Source organism: Oryzias melastigma, linkage group LG7, assembly GCF_002922805.2.
Source record: "Oryzias melastigma strain HK-1 linkage group LG7, ASM292280v2, whole genome shotgun sequence".
NCBI classification, from domain to species: Eukaryota; Metazoa; Chordata; class Actinopteri; order Beloniformes; family Adrianichthyidae; genus Oryzias; species Oryzias melastigma.
Window position 1 is genome coordinate 16,392,961 of NC_050518.1, and position 16,250 is coordinate 16,409,210.

Below are 16,250 nucleotides of genomic sequence, written 5' to 3' on the forward strand. Positions count from 1 at the left end.
TGATGTAAACCACAGTTTCATAAATCCCACTGAATTGAGTGAAAGTGAAAAGAAACCCTCTTTGCATCTGTATCAAATCGACCAAACTGGCTCATTTGTGAACCAGTGGATGTTGAGATGATTGAAATCAAATCCAAACAGAGGACCATCCATCCATGAAAGAGAGTCTCGCACTCTCATCTGAGTGTATGAATAAATGTATTGATTTGCTTGTATGAGCGACTTACTCCACCTGAAAAGGAAGTCAATAAAAACCTTACGGGGACATGATAAGGATGGACTAATAAGACCTAAATCAGTCACGACAGAATTGTTCTGTCTTCTAAATGGCTCAGCTGTGGTGCACGATGACAGAAAAGTACTGCAGTCTCATCGTGTGTGAAAAGAGAGGATGAAATGAAAGATGTGACCTTCCTTAAGATCTCATCTTTTTGTGTCCTTCTAGGCATTTTTTCTTTGTCTGCAGTGTGGAAAATGAGTCTGTCTCCGCAGCCTTCATGACAGCAATTTACCGCTCATTAAACATACACAAACCACTAAAACCCACAACGCCACTGTTTCAGCAGGTCAGTTAATCTATATTATGTTTGATACTTTTTCTGTCAGCGATCCTGAAATAAATCAGTGATATACTCTCAAACCCGTGTTCAGCCGTAATAATTCTGCTTTCACTCAAAAGTTTAGCCTGCTGCTTTATCTGTGTACTGAACTTTTAAAGCCGCACTAAAGCAAACTGACAGAAACAGATTCTAATGACAGAGACGACGAGTTTTACTGCACTGAGAATAAATAATTCTGTTTTTTAAGCACTGAATTCAAACTTTTTTGGCAGGATTAGGAGGCTTGTGTTTAGCCTCCAGGTTTCAACTGAAAAGATGGAGTTTTTACATCATAGGGTTCAATGCCATCTAGTGGTTAGAGAGTAACAAAGGTGTTGGATGGTGTTGTGAACTCTTTCTACTGGGTGGGCCAGAAGTTTGCATATATAGGAAAAATAAAAATAAGTTTTTATTTATATAATGTTCTCTATATGATTTTTTGAATACACATATTGATACGTGTTTTCCTCAGTACTAGTTTTCTAAAATTTACACTTAAGTTTTGCCACAGTGTTGTGTGTGATGCTCGTTCCATGTTTGCTGTTAAAATTTTGTGCAACCATGCAACTCCTTCCCGATTCAGCCATCAGTATAATTTTAATTTGTTGCTCTTTGGTCAAATGTACTATCTAGTGCAGTCATACTTTAACCTTTAAGAAATTTGGATTTGCATGAATGACCTTTTTTTTATAATATGAATTATTTCTATTTTTTGGCTCTAACAAAATAAAAAATATAAAAAGAACCTAGCATCTCTCAAAATGGGATTTTTTTTTAATGTTTCACAGAAGCTCGAATAACTTATTTTCAAAATAAAATATGCTCTGCACCAAACAGGATCATCTCAGTGTAGCTCTGGACAGCTAATAACCAATGTTGTGCAACACAAGATAATATGTGCTTTTAACTCATAAAGTTAAGATAAGATAAGATAGAGTAAATCTGCTGTAGCCGGAGGATCTTATCAAACAGGATGCATTTTATTTTGAAAGGAACTTGTACGAGCTGCTTTCAAAAGTAAAAGAACTAAATTAAATTAAGAAAAACTCAATTGTACAGATTATTTTAAAGCTATATTTTATAAACTAATGTCTTAATGGCCACAAAAACATAAAATAAAATGTATTTTTCTTACTTTGAGGTGGGGAATATGCAGCTCTCGTTGGATTTTAGTGGATAAGAAACTGGATCCTGCGGCTCTTCTAGCATTAAAGGTCGCAGACCCTTGCTCTTAGGAGTCTGAAAAAATAAAATATACATATAATGCATTTTCCTTTGTATGGAAAGTATGGCGGACACTGTATAATGACAAATCATCACACAACCAGAACTGTACTGACTTCTTGTAAATTTTTATTAGAAAAAAAAAATAACACATGTCAGTTTTACTGTTCTAATGATAAAATAAGCTTAAAAATAAAAACAATTAAGAATATTCTAAATGTACATAAAGTAAAAAAAAAGTTAAATGTAAAATAATCCATAAACATAATTCAAGATTCACATTTTTTGCAATTATTAATAGCTGCTATTTTATGTAAAGGCAGAGAAGTGCCAAGTTTTACTGCTTATTATAGGGGCGTCACGATTGATTTTAACAACGATTCATTTAATAATTTGTGGTTGATACGATTCATAATCAATATTGATTCATTCTAATTCAATTGACTGACCTAAAACCGATCTAGGACATCTTCAGCCAAAACCTCAACCAGTTTTGGCTGTCAGATCAGAGATAAATACCTGGTACTGAACAGTGGAGGTGAAGTTTTCCAGATTCTTTGATTTTCTTGCAGGTTAATCAAGTGTAAATTCAAATTCAAAGTGTTTCCACATGTTGGACTGAAATGATGGATTGATCATTTTTTGCCGCCATCACAAGTGTGTTGTCCTCTGTGATGGTAATTAGTCTTCTGTACATTAAAGTAAAATAAACCTACCATGCGTCCATTTAAATGGCATTGTCCAATATTTATCTAATTGATATATTTAATTTTGAAACTATGTTAGAATAGGTTGATCCAATTAACAGTTTGCCTTGGACAGATCACTCTGGTTGGATCATAGGAATTGATTAACTCAATTAATCCTTACACCCCTACCTTACTAAAAGGAAACTACAACCAGTAGATTCATTTATTCGCTTCATTGTTGGATTTAAGCTCCACAGTCTCTTCAGGTCTTCTCATCTCCCCTGCAGCCTTCTGCTTTTGCTCGTCTTCCAGTTTCTTATAGTTGAAGTAATGCATGACGAAGAAAAAAATGCCAGGTGTGAGCATCAACACACCACATGTAGAGTACAAGTATTTGTACTCGCCAAAAGTATCAACCAGAGCTCCTGAAAGACAAATTTCCACACTTTTGGTAAAAAGATTAGTCATGAATGCAGCAGTAGAAACAGCGTTAACACACCTGAGATCGGGGGCCCAAGAAGCACTGGTCCACACTCAATGATGGTGACCAGACCGACTGCACTGGAGAAGCGAGGCGCTCCGACTAAGTCCATCAGAACTTCAAACAGCAGTGCTGAGACCATCCCAAATCCCACGCCAAAGAAAACCGCATACACAACCAGCCCCTGGTATCCAGACGCCAGTGGGAACAGCAGGTGGCAAATACCGTTGTAGGAAACAGCAAAACTGAAAAAATATTGTATTTTTGGTCGGATCCTCCTAGTATTGCCGAGGAAACCAGTGAATGGTCTGATGAACATGTCTACCAGAGCGAAGATGGTGAGTAAGAAGGCTGCAGAATATTCATCGATCCCTTGGTGTTTGGCGTACGGAGCCAGAAAAACCACAGGTGCAAAAAAGCCAAAGAACATGACCACGTTGCCGACGAGATAAATCAAAAATCCTCTGTGCTTGAAAAGAGTGAGGTCTACCAGTTTGGAATTCTGTGTCTGACCTTTCCCTTCATGTTGACCTTCTTCAGGGTCGGAGTCGGCTGTCTGCGGGCCGGCGTCTGCAACGGCGCCTTGATCCACTGCTTCATTGCTCGGTGGTAAACAGCCTTTAGGCTTCTGGTTGCTGACAGGCCTCATCAGAGCTCCAGCTACACAGCAGTTGAACACAACAGATCCCAGAATGAGGAAACTCCCCCTCCAGCCATAAGAATCAAACAGGAACTGGTTGAGAGGAGCCAGGATGGAAAGAAAAACTGGGCTTCCTGTCATGGCGAGACCATTAGCCAGAGGCCGTTTGGCCTGGAAGTAAGTGCCGATGATCGTCAGCGCTGGCTGAAGGTTGAAGGCAAGACCAAAACCTGTTGAACACATGAAAACAAAAATTATTACAGTGCTTCCTTAATTATTTAAACAGTTTTTAAAATTACGCATTTCATGTGATTTTCCTTTTATTTTACTGATTTATCAATTTACCCTGTTTTATTTTTCTTTTTTAATGCTATGCGGGATCAATGAGGAAGCAAAGCGGGATCAATGACAAAACTGGATCAATGACAAAATAGGATCAAAGACAAAATGGGTTCGAGGACAAAACAGGATCAAAGACAAACCAGGATCCAAAACAAAGCAGGATCAGGTGAACAAGAGATCAGGTTAGTATGAACTGCTCAGTATGCAGACTAAGTGGTACAAACAGTACTTCGCAATGTGTTCTGTGGGTGATTAGTAAATGAGTCAGCTGAGCAGCATCCAGGAACTGTTGGCTCGGGATGCTGGGAAATGAAGTGCATTCAGCACTCTGGAGACTGCTGACCAGAGGGGGAGACAGAGCGCTTCTCTGACACTTAACTCTCTCCTGCTAGCTTATAGCCTCTCACAACCCCAACCTAACATTTATGGTGCAACAAAAATGACATAATTCGATCCTGATTCCCAATGATTTGAATAAAGAAATACTAAGAAATAAAATTTTAAGCTTAATTTTCTTTAAATATGTCCTCCGTCATGATAAAAATGCCACAACAGCATGTTAAAAACAAACACAGTTTTCATTGTAGTTAGTCTATAAAAAAATGTATTATCTCTTTATTAACACAACTTCAACAGGTAGAGTTCTGTATACTAAACTGAATGAAAGGCAATGGCCTAAAAAAAGACATGAGCAACTAAACTAGACTGCCTCTGATAAAGTGATTCACGAATGAGAGTTGGTCCATTTACAAGTGTGTGTGCTATGTCATCATATTTACCTCCAATTACTCCCACACAGAGGTACAGATGAATGATAGTGGTGCCAAAAGAAGAAAGCACCATGGCAGCACTCACCATGAGCCCACCAAGCATCACCACTGGTCTGCTGCCATAGCGGTTTACAAGTATGCTGCTGACAGGACCTGGATATGGGACGGAAGTCACTGACTCAGCTGGTTTTTTACTTCATTTTAATTGGACATTTTGAGTGTTGGGCTGCCACTCACCTCCTGCATACATAGACGCCAGCATGACTGAGGACAGCCAAGCAATCTCGCTGTAGGAAACGGAGAAATATTCCTGAATCTCCTTGAAATAGATGGTGAGGGACTTGGGAAACGCATAAGAGAATCCTATGGAGATGAAAGCAGCGACGACGACAGCCCAGCCCCAGCCGCCGTCTGGTGGCTTGTGGGCTAGATTAGTTGCTGCAGCAGGGGGCATGTTCAGTTCACCGTCTGTGGAATGCAAAAAAGTTAACAGAGAATAAACAACTTTCAAAACACTTTTTACGAACAGTGTTCTATATGCAACTGGAGTTCACCTCAGCGCCGTTGTTCAAAGTGCACTGACCAAGCTGTGAACCCAGCTGCAGTCCTCTGCAGGCCTTTAATCCTGTCACGTGTGCGTGCATGAAAAATACCTCAGACCTTAGACTGCCAAAACACTCCAGAGGCAATTATCTCAATTTCTTATTTGACTATATGGCTGGACCAGACACTGGACTTTGCCCAATCATCTATCTTTAAGAGCGAATAAAACTAAATTAGGTCACATGGTTTATGAAAAACTATCATGATGTCTTCTGGATGAATAAAATGTGTCAAGAAGTAATTTTCAAAGTCTAATCAGACATAAGCCCCGTTATGAACAGGAAATGTTTATAACTTTAAGTATGGCATGTGATAAGTATAAAAAGAATAACTTTTTCTCTCAAATAAGTTCATAAGATGCGTTTTATGTTCAGCAAATGATCCAGTTTTCACTGTCACTTGAAGAACTAAGGAAATACAATTAGGATTTTCCTAAATTCATGTTCTGTAGTTGTGTTCATTTACTAAAATTTTGCTTTTATAGCTTCAAATTTACATTGAGGTTCTGGTTTGAGTCACTTCAAGTTTTCTTCAAAAAAGAAACAAAAAAACTTTATTAGAATTTTTTATGAATCAAACTGTTACATGTACTTTTTAAGTAGATCTGGATAATCTTTTAGTGCTGTTTTACCAGCACCCTATTGTGAAGCACTTTAGTCAACTAATGTTCTTTAAATGTGTCATAGAGAGATCAAAGAAAATTATTTTCTATTTTTTTTTTTGTTTTTGGACATGGTTTATCAGAAAATATCTTCTATTTAAACGTTGCTAAAGTTTATTGTTTGTCTATAATGCATTGTGTTATAATGCATATTTTGCAGTTTAATTTCAAGAAAACTTTTATTATTATTATTATTTATGTAAAATTCTACAGATGTGTGACTATGTAAAAAAAAAAAACAGAAGTTCCTGTCGCACACCATCACATCTTTTTATTTTCTATGTTGCATTAAAATTTTTATGTGTAAATAAATGTAATTAAATCGATAAAAACAGATTTAGTTTTACAGGTAAAAAGCCCTTTGTCAACAAATTAATCTCCCTTTTGGTTGCAGTTGACCTCCTGTCCATATGGTGGCGGTACTGAGCTCTCGCGGTATTTGCCAATACAAGTTTATGAGCAAAAAGAAAACATCCGTTTTCGTAACATCACATTTCTCCTTACATCAGCTGGCTTCCTTAAACTCAGACAGTGGTTGAAAATAATAACGCTAGTGCTTGTACTTGGTCACATATCTGAAGCCAGTTTGATGCGGACATGTTTTGTAAATTTAGTGCCAGTTTGGCTTCAGGCTTCGTTAAGTTTCCAACTTCAAGGGCATCTTTGAGAACAGTAGGAGCTTCTGTCTGCAGACATCAGAGCTTCAGCAGCGAGTCTGCAGGTGTCAGGGTGAGCTACTCTTCTTTCATAACATTTGACATCAGTTCTAGTAAAATAATGATTTAGATTAAAAAATGTCTTTTATAATCTTTTTTAAAAGTAATAATTTCTTATTTTAATAAAATTACAATATTCATATATTTTGAAATTTGTTGAACAGAAATATATTACAAACTTAATTGAATCTGGCTTTTTTTTGTTTCTGAAAAGACAGAGCTTACAGTAAAACTGCACAGACCATCAACATTTCTAAATCTTAGTTTTATTTTGAAGAACAGTTTAGACAATCAGTGATATAAATTGAACAAATGTGTAGTTTTCAGCATAAAAAAATGATATCAAACCTTAACAAAAGTTATTTATTTTTTTTGTCTAAATGAAAATGAATTTTATTGCAATAATAGAAGATTGATGTGTCGATTTGATGAATCAATAAAACTAAGATTTCGATTCGTCATGATTTATTTACAGATTTATGGGTTAAGAGTTCAGACTCCAAACTTTAAACTGGATCTTATAAACCATTTTTGTCCCATAATGTAGTATTCTAAAATAGCAAATTATTCCCATTAAAATACTCAGAATTAATACCAAGTATTTGTTACATATCCACAAACAATTAGCATTTGTGCTCAAGTAAAAGTTGTGAAGCATTTTTTTTTACGATAATTTTTTTTTCTTTTAACTTGTATGTTTTGAGAGATGCACTGAATAGTGATGCAATTTTGTTGCTTTATCTTTTCTGTAATCCCTTTTTTAATATATTTTCCTTTGGTAGTTTTGAAAGTAGATTTAAAATACATTTACAAAGAAAAACTTCTTGCAAAAGCATGTTTTCAACTCAAACTGTCACTATTTCTTAAATTTGAAATAAGATTTTAACTTAATGTTGAAATATCAAATTGAATATTTGAAAATTGAAAATTGCAAATATTGAATATTGCAAAAGCAGAATGTTAATTAAAATAAATAAATAAAGGCAACAAGAAACAGGATTAGTATTTTTGTTTAAATAAAGTCAAACAATTTTATAATGTGCCTTAGTTTGAAAGATTCCAGACGATACAGTCTGTAGTTTAAGTAAAGACCTTTTACCTTTTTAAGCAGCTACATTTTTTTTATAATTTATGTTATTTTAGTTTTTTATAAGTAACAAATGTTCAGTAAATTATTTTATTGTGTCCTCTGCAGGTGTTGTATGATGGACTCTGTCCGATATGTGTGACAGAGATCCGCTTCCTTCAGTTTCTGAATAGAAACCAGCCTGAGAAAGTAGATTTTATCGACATTGCCAAGCCTGATTATGACGCAGCAAAATATAAGAATGTTTCCTACGAGATGGCTATGGAGGAAATGCACGTGATCGATGAGAAAGATGAGGTAAGCCCCACAATCTGAGTCAACTATGATTGAATCGGTGTGAGTGTAATGAGAGAATCTGCTAAATCTGTTGAAATGATGCATTTGAGCAGGTTCACAGTGGGGTTCCAGCATTCGCAGTCATGTACAGCGCGGTGGGCCTGAACCGGCTGGCTCGCCTCATGATGTGGTCACCCGTGAGGCCGTTTATGGACAAGTCATATGCAGTCTTTGCCAGGAATCGGCTCAAATGGACGGGGCGTGGGGATGAATGCACCACGGGGCGCTGTGAAAAGAAAACCAACTGACTGTCAGGAAATAAAGCATCTGTAAAGACAATTAAAACTACTACAATCAATCAAAAATTGATAAAATATTCTTTGATTTTTTTTTTTTTTCATTGGCATGTTTTTTTTTTTTTTTACTGGTTTTGTTCAGTCAAAAAAAATCCAATTGACATGATAAAAATATGCATACAAATTTATATTCACATTCTATTATTCATACACATTTTTATTAATGTACAGCAATTTTCCTTTGAAACACTTTCAAATAAATACTTTAAATTTATAGTTTCTGGAGTTTGTTTTTATTTTTCTGACATATCCTTCAACAGAAAATTCTGGTTGATGACAACCGACCCGATAAATAACACAAAGCTGCAGAAACAGATGCCAATTCTAAACCAAAGCCTGTGACTGTGAACGATGGAGTAAGGTTTAGATTTCAGCAAACGTGCCATTTAGAGATAAGACATAAAGTCACTGAAGCAAATACAGAAATGTCTCGTCAAGCCCAGAATTTCAAGCAGATTCTGTCAAAAGAAGAGGATAATCAAAAAGGAACTATCAGCAAGCTGCCACTAGATGTCATTGTAAGTCTGAAATAATAGCAGCAGGAGAAAAATTGCAGTCATAGAATTGAATGAAATGTCAGAAGTGATTGATCAGATTCTTTTGATTTTCTATTTTTTTAACTCCTCTAAACAATAAAAAAGAGAGATTTTAAATGCCAAAAACAGACTAGAACAGAGTTTTGTGTTTCTTTTTATTAACATGTCCAACAGTAGTGTTTCCAAAACACCTTTCTCTGCTGCTCTATAGAACAAAGTAGAAATTATGTCTGTTGAATGTAAAAACGTGGTTGATTTAGGCTTTGGAATATAGATATCTCTCAACATTACGTTACTCCTTACTTGAGGAAAACAATCTGACAAGTTTGAGGTGTGTTTTTATCTGCGATCACCTGACTTCATGGACGCCACTCTCCCTAATTTTAGCCCGGAGCATGTGTGCAGCAATACTGTCAGTCCAGTGAGGTCTTGCTGACGTACGTTCCCAGTCTGGATCCTCCAATGTGATTACAACCCTGCATGTGTCACATAAACATCAGGCCGAGCCTCTCTTAACAGTTTGTCCAGACTTCCTGGGATGAGGAGTTTGCACACAGAGGTCAAAAACAGGTAAATCTTTTGATTTTCAAAACAGTTACAGCAAAATAACTAAATACAAAAGTAGCAATGACCTTAACCGCACTGCAGGAGGACGCAAGTGTTTAGTTGTAGGGGGCTGTCTCTCTTTGTGTGAGGATTTGAGTACAGACAAGGTCAGATATGTTTTTACTGTCAAACTGCATCAACAGACAGTTTACAGTGAGTGGCACACAGGTCACATAGGTGGAGATGTGTACTGCATTCCTAGCACATGGTGTTCCAGCACATGAAACTGTGGAAAAGTATGTGTTTGTGCTCTGATCAGCTGACCTGGAAGACTGCAGGTGGTTTGTTTAGCTGTATAAAGCCATATTTGATCCCTTTTGACAAAAAATGTAAAAAAAAAACACTATCCTAATTAATTTAATTACATTTTATTGTAACCAGAAGTAACAATTTAACACATTTTAGTGGAACTTACTTACTGATTTAAAACATTACAAATAAAATAAAGGAAATATTGTAAGCTAACTACAGCACAGCTAAAATTGAACGTTTTAAACTTTTGCTACTTTGACATCTGTGAGAGTCCAGGGTAATCATTTAGTCAAATTTTGACCTTCGTCTTTTATTTTAAAACCTTATATAAAACAGTGATTAGGATAGTCTCAATTTTTAGATAAAAACAACAGTAATAGTAGTTTATCTTATTTTAAAAGAAATGTAAAGAAAGTTGAAAAATAAAAAAATACATACTCCATCATGATTTACACTGTATTTAAAAAAGTTTTGAATAGCGTATTATTTTTAAGACTACTGACCACTGTTATAAAAAGAGAAGCAAGACTTATTTTACTGTTTTTTAGCCCGTAAATGAGTCTTAAAACTAAAAAAAGGGAATTCTAAATGTCTTAAAGAGTGTAATCAGTAATCAGTTTTGAGACTATGGCTTGGTTTTCTAAAAAAACAATTAATATTTTACTCTCTAAAGTTTTTTCTTTTTTAAGAAAATTACAATAAAACCTGAGGAAAAGGGTCTGTTATCAAAAAAGACAAAAAAAATTGCTTGATCCTTATTTTTATTGAAAAAAGTACACACTCAGTGAAACATTATAGTTCTACTCAATAATATTTTGATTTGCATTTTTTTAAACCTCTAAACTCCTATTAACCTTTTCATGCATGGAGGTCACTATAGTGTACCGCTTTGATAGAAAATAATTATTAATTTATTAATAATAATTAATAATTCACTGATGCTGAGTTCATGACTGTTGTTTTTGTTACACTATTCTTATTTCAGAGATGTTATATCATATTTTAAATTATTCTCAGTTATACCTACAAAATACCATATATTTACATTGATAATTTTTACACTTCAAAATTCTCGTAGTGGAGTGGACATGTAAATATATCTTTGTAGAATTTTAAATATTGTTTAAAAAAAATACTTTATTTTATACTTGGCTAAAAAAAAATCCTTCCTGATTTTATCACAATTAATGGATTATAGGGTTAACCAACATATACCAGGAACAAATCTGAGATAATAATAGTACATCTTAATAAGACATTAACATTTTGTATTAATGTAAGTAAAAACATAAAATTAATAGAAAGTAGATGTATTAAATTATTAATTACTTTTCTTCCAGATCTCTGTTGAATGGTGCTCTATAATCTACCTATCACAATCAGAGTTCTCTAATAGATGAAGAGTTTCTCATCCAATCAGAACCACTACCGTATCACCATCGTATGTCCAAGTTCAGGGATGAGAAACCTTTTTGGATAAGAAAGCCACACAATAGGCCTTCACAAAAGACCCTTTTCTGCGGCTGCATCTCATCTCTGCCTTGAATCAGTCGAACATTCACAGCTTTTAAGATGTGCAACCACATTTCAAAGTATAAAGCACACTGATAAAAGCTTTTCTTTTCCTGCCGCCTCAGAAAGTTTACCAAAGACGCGAGGCGTCTCCACAGTGTGCTCATTTTTTTCTTCCTATAGAAGTCCTTTCAAACCCAGGGTTGCAATGGGGATTTTTGAAGGGGCTTTAAAAGGCTTTCAGCTTGGAGGCCGATCATTTCATGAACCTCCCGGGAACATCAGCATCTATTTCAGGAGCCGAAAGCTGGTTGAAAATGTCGGAAACCAAGGATTTATTGCTGTTGCCCCACAGTACCTGAGCAAGCGACAGAGACATCGACACTGTCAACGCTCAGATCAAACTATGATCTTCAGCAAGGACACTGTCCAATCCTTGAGATCTAAAGGACGGACAAAAAATGCAGAAACAAGTTCCTCTGTTCCAGAAAACTCTGGACAGCAGCTGTTTCATATAAGCTCTTTGACGACGAGGTTTGGCGAAACTTACAGTTACGTTGCAAACCACATCAACTCTGCGTTTTCTCAAGTCTCTGCGAAGGTTCAAAAACAGGAGACTTTTGAAACAGAGTGGAAAAACAGAAAGAGAAAATCACAGAACATCAGTGATCTGTCTCACGTGAAACTGAATAATGAAGGCACAGGAGATCAACCCAAAAATGTCTCCAGCAGCTGGGAAGAGGGATACCTTCTATTAGCAAGACACATTAATAATTACTTCGGTGCCAAAGCTACATATGAAGTCCAGAAAAAGGGAAACAAGCAACTCCAGAGCTATGAGAAACAATTATCGACTAAATCCAACTTACAAACCGGCACCAACAATTTACAACAAAAGCCTGTTGTCCCTGAACTTGACAGGCAAATCCACAGCACTCCAAACCCAACCAACAGTTTACAGACCTGGAATCAAATCAGTGAGCGTCAGCTGAAAAACAATTCAGAGGAAAGTTTTCAGGAAGTGGATCCGAGAAGCATGAAAACTTCTACCACATTAAAGAATCTGTCCTTTGTTGAATACATTCGCCACTCCACAACTTCCATTCCAGATCTGTTGGGAACTTTTCTTAAAACGGACAGTTCAGCTCAGACTATTAAGCCAAAAACAGCTATGACCTCACAAGAGTCAACATGCAAGAAAACGGTGAGTAACAACTGTCAAAGGTGATTTTTGTGCATAGTGGTCCCTCTGTTCACGTTCATCTGGTTTTGTGATCTTCTAGCTTGCAGTGAGTCCCAGACAAGCACAGGAAACAACCCGGCAGCTGATCATGAGTCTGAGACTCGCTTCCTCTATAGAAGCTCTCACTGCCTCTTTAGAGGCACTCAATCAACACCTCATCCTCTTCCCATCATGCAAAGGTTTTGTCTGGCAGGTCTGCCTGTAAAAGAAAAAAAAAACTTGTTGAACTGCTATGGATTCAGTACATTCTTAAAGATGTTTCTGTTCCCAGGAGAAAGCTACAATCACACTGTTGAGACACAGACGAATCTACAAACAAGACGGGAGACTTCAGGCTGCTCTGAGAGAAACCTGTGCTCTCATCGGTTTGGTGGATCCAGTACAAAGTCGTGGCATCAGAGTACTTTCCATTGATGGAGGTGGCACACGGTAACTCACTTGTAGCATTTGCTTTTAACACAAAATTACTTTCACATACATATGTGTCAATCACCGTTACATCCTGAGAGTAGGTTCTTTTCCAGGATTTTTGAATATATATTTCATAAATTATTTCCACAATCTGAAAACTTTGTGTCAACAGTAATTTTTGTTGTTAGAAATAACAAATATCATGATGTCGACTTCAGTTTTATCTTGTTTTGTGTCCTTTTATTCTCCAGAGGAGTGATTCCTCTGGAAGTCTTAAAGATGCTGGAAGATAAAACTGGTAAAAAGGTCCACCAGCTGTTTGACTACATCTGTGGAGTGAGCACAGGTAACCAACTTAGCTCTAATGCATGTCGAGGCTTCACTAGTCTGATTTTTCTGATTTCTGTCCCTGGTTGCTCCAGGAGCCATTCTGGCCTTCATGTTAGGTCTGGCCCGGTTTTCTCTGGAGGAATGTGCCGACATGTATCGGGAATTCAGCACTAAAGTCTTTCAGCAAAACCGACTGGTGGGCACAATGAAGATGGGCTGGAGTCACTCGTACTACAACTCTGAAACCTGGGAGAGAATACTGAAGTATGCTCCCAATTGAGTCCAACCTGTGTTTGAGTGACAACAATTTTAACAACACATATTTATGCAGACATAGGAACTCTTTTGAATGTTTTTGCTATTTTGATTCTTTCTAGAAAGCAGCTTGGCAACAGAGTCCTTATTAAAACATCCAGAGATCAACAGAGTCCCAAGGCAAGTAGATTACATTTGGTCACAAGAGCTGATGTGATCATGATTGAGTTTATTAAGAAAATCAGATAGGTCATTATTATTGACTGTATAAGAAAACTGGACTGAGTGAGTGTGATGTCACCCATCTACACATTCTCACTCCCGACTCGTCATATATGGAAGCCCCCTCGGCTTCAATTCTTAATGTTTTTTGTGTCCCCAACTCATCGTTTTTGATGTGCTGGCTGTTCCCAAGTCAGGGGTCCACAACTTCTGGGCCGTGAATCAGTACCAGTGCAAGGGCCACTTGGTACCGAGCCATAGACAGGGGATAAAATGCATATGCTAATCAGGGATCCCCAACCCTCGGGATGCAGACCAGTACCGAGATATGGACCGGCACCCTAACCCTAACTTGGTTCCAGTACCCAACCTAAACCAGTACCAGTTCCACATCCAGGACGGGTAGATGCAGACGGGTACCGGCACACAGACCAGACTGGTATCTTAACCATGTACCGGTACCCTAACCTTAACCCGGTTCCCCGTCCGGTACCACGTCCTGAGGGTTGGGGACCCAACAGCAGGGCTTTGTGTTCAGGGACTCTCCAATCCTCAGGACACAGAATGGTACCAGGATGCGGACCGGACTGGTACCCTAACCCAGTACCGGTACTCTAAACTGCGTCCAGTACCACATCCTGAGGGTTGGAGACCCGAGAGCTAGTACATCAAAAAATGACAAGTTGGGCTGATCAAAAACATCAAAAAGTGACATGGAGGGAGGCTGATCCATACGTCCATATATGACGAGTTGGGAGTGAGAATGTGTAGCGTCACTCAGTCCAGATCTATTATACCATCAATGGTCATTATCCTTTCAGGTTTCCGCTGTCAGTGCAGTGGTCAATTGGGGTGTCAGCCCAAAAGCTTTTGTGTTTCGTAATTATAACCATAAACCGGGCTCTCTGAGTCGCTACGCCGGAAGCTCCAGCCACCAGATGTGGGAGGCAGTTCGGGCATCTTCAGCTGCTCCCGGATACTTCCAGGAGTTCACCTTAGAAAGCAACATTCACCAGGTCTGTAAAACACACTTGAATCAAAATAATGCAAATGAACATTTTATTGTTCATTTTATTTATGAAGATTTTATTACAATTCAAGATGGTCCTTGAACGAGGACACTCGTACTGCAACTCACTAACTGACCTCATTCATGACTCTGCATCCCTGCAGGATGGAGGAATTATCATGAACAATCCCTGTGCCTTGGCTGTGCATGAGAGCCGTTTGTTATGGCCAAAACATCCTTTCGAGTGTGTGCTGTCCCTTGGCACTGGTCGCTATGACAACACTAAGAGAATGCCTGCCACTTCCACAAGCCTAAAAGCTAAAATCACTAATTTGATCAGCAGTGCCACTGACACTGAAGGGGTCCACACTCTCCTGGACGACCTTTTGGCCCCGAATGTCTACTTCCGCTTCAACCCCATGTTGAGCGCAGAGGTGTCACTGGACGAGAACCGACCGGGGGCCCTGGAGAAGCTGCAAAGAGACACCCAGAACTACCTGGAGAGAAATCAGCACAAAGCAGCCAAGCTCTGCCTGGTTCTCGGGCGTGAGCGCTCCTCAGCCGATCGGGCTGTTTGCTGGGTGAAGGAGAAATCTTGGGAAGTAAGACATAGACTGATGTAAGCCAACAAATGCTGTACATTCACACAGGGTGCATATTTTGCAGAACCTCCTTCAGGTAGTACAACAAAAACAGAAGAAAACTGCAAACATATTTCATAAATTACTTTTTTTTCAAGAAAGCTTAATGGTACTTGAGACATCCAAATCACAGGAAACACCCCTGCTTGTTTATCTGCTTATTAGGTGGCCTCGACACAGTGGTAGAGTGGTCGACCTCTAAACTGAGGATCACAGGTTCAATTCCCCCATTATCTGCCCATGTGTCAAAGTGTATTTGGGCAAGACACTGAACCCTACATTGCATCTGGTGATTAAGAGTCAGCACCAGAGTTCAGTAGCACATCAGAGTGTGTTCATGTGTACACGGATGAAAGGTCCTAAATGACTGTAAAGCGCTTTAGAGCTTATAGGCTGTAAATATACACTTTTTACCATTTTGATGGGTCCTTTCAGAATAAAAGAAGTTGACATCAGCTGAAGCATCTGCACACAACACTGAGATGCCACGTAACACAAATATCCAGTGCTTGTTGAATTTGATGGTGTCTTTAAGCAAAAGAAAACACACACGCTGTGTGGTAATATGTGTTCTATTGCACTTTATCAGAAAAGTTTATTTCCGGTTTGATGTATTTATCTCTGAATTCGACATTTTTTTATTTTTTCATTGTTGAATAAATTATGTTTACTATTTCTCTCATAGTGATCACAATCTGTCTTTAGGGGGATTAATAAATTGCCACAGGCCTTTAGTCACATGAGTGTGATGGGTTAACCCCTGCCCTTGCCCCCCACACTCCATGTGTT

At 37.8% G+C, this 16,250-nt stretch overlaps 3 protein-coding genes across 3 annotated transcripts; 2 read left to right on the forward strand and 1 right to left on the reverse strand.

Moving 5' to 3' along the window:
* Positions 1–1,935: 1,935 nt before the first annotated feature.
* LOC112158688 (monocarboxylate transporter 2) lies at positions 1,936–5,577 on the reverse strand. Its single transcript, XM_024292156.2, has 5 exons — positions 5,300–5,577; positions 4,983–5,213; positions 4,755–4,898; positions 3,012–3,863; positions 1,936–2,937 (listed from the first exon to the last, which is right to left on the reverse strand). Exons 2-5 carry the CDS (start codon positions 5,197–5,199, stop codon positions 2,732–2,734), a joined length of 1,419 nt encoding a protein of 472 aa, XP_024147924.1. The 5' UTR covers positions 5,200–5,213; positions 5,300–5,577; the 3' UTR covers positions 1,936–2,731.
* Positions 5,578–6,454: 877 nt separating this feature from the next.
* On the forward strand, positions 6,455–8,600 carry LOC112159333 (uncharacterized protein At5g50100, chloroplastic). Its single transcript, XM_024293344.2, has 3 exons — positions 6,455–6,738; positions 7,921–8,109; positions 8,202–8,600. The coding sequence occupies exons 1-3, from the start codon at positions 6,607–6,609 to the stop codon at positions 8,394–8,396; spliced, it is 516 nt and encodes a 171-aa protein (XP_024149112.1). The 5' UTR covers positions 6,455–6,606; the 3' UTR covers positions 8,397–8,600.
* A 2,195-nt stretch (positions 8,601–10,795) lies between these two features.
* LOC112159311 (calcium-independent phospholipase A2-gamma) lies at positions 10,796–16,138 on the forward strand. The gene is made up of 8 exons (XM_024293320.2): positions 10,796–12,554; positions 12,634–12,786; positions 12,865–13,022; positions 13,256–13,350; positions 13,427–13,598; positions 13,712–13,769; positions 14,633–14,827; positions 14,985–16,138. The coding sequence occupies exons 1-8, from the start codon at positions 11,559–11,561 to the stop codon at positions 15,441–15,443; spliced, it is 2,286 nt and encodes a 761-aa protein (XP_024149088.1). The 5' UTR covers positions 10,796–11,558; the 3' UTR covers positions 15,444–16,138.
* The last annotated feature ends 112 nt before the right edge of the window (positions 16,139–16,250 follow it).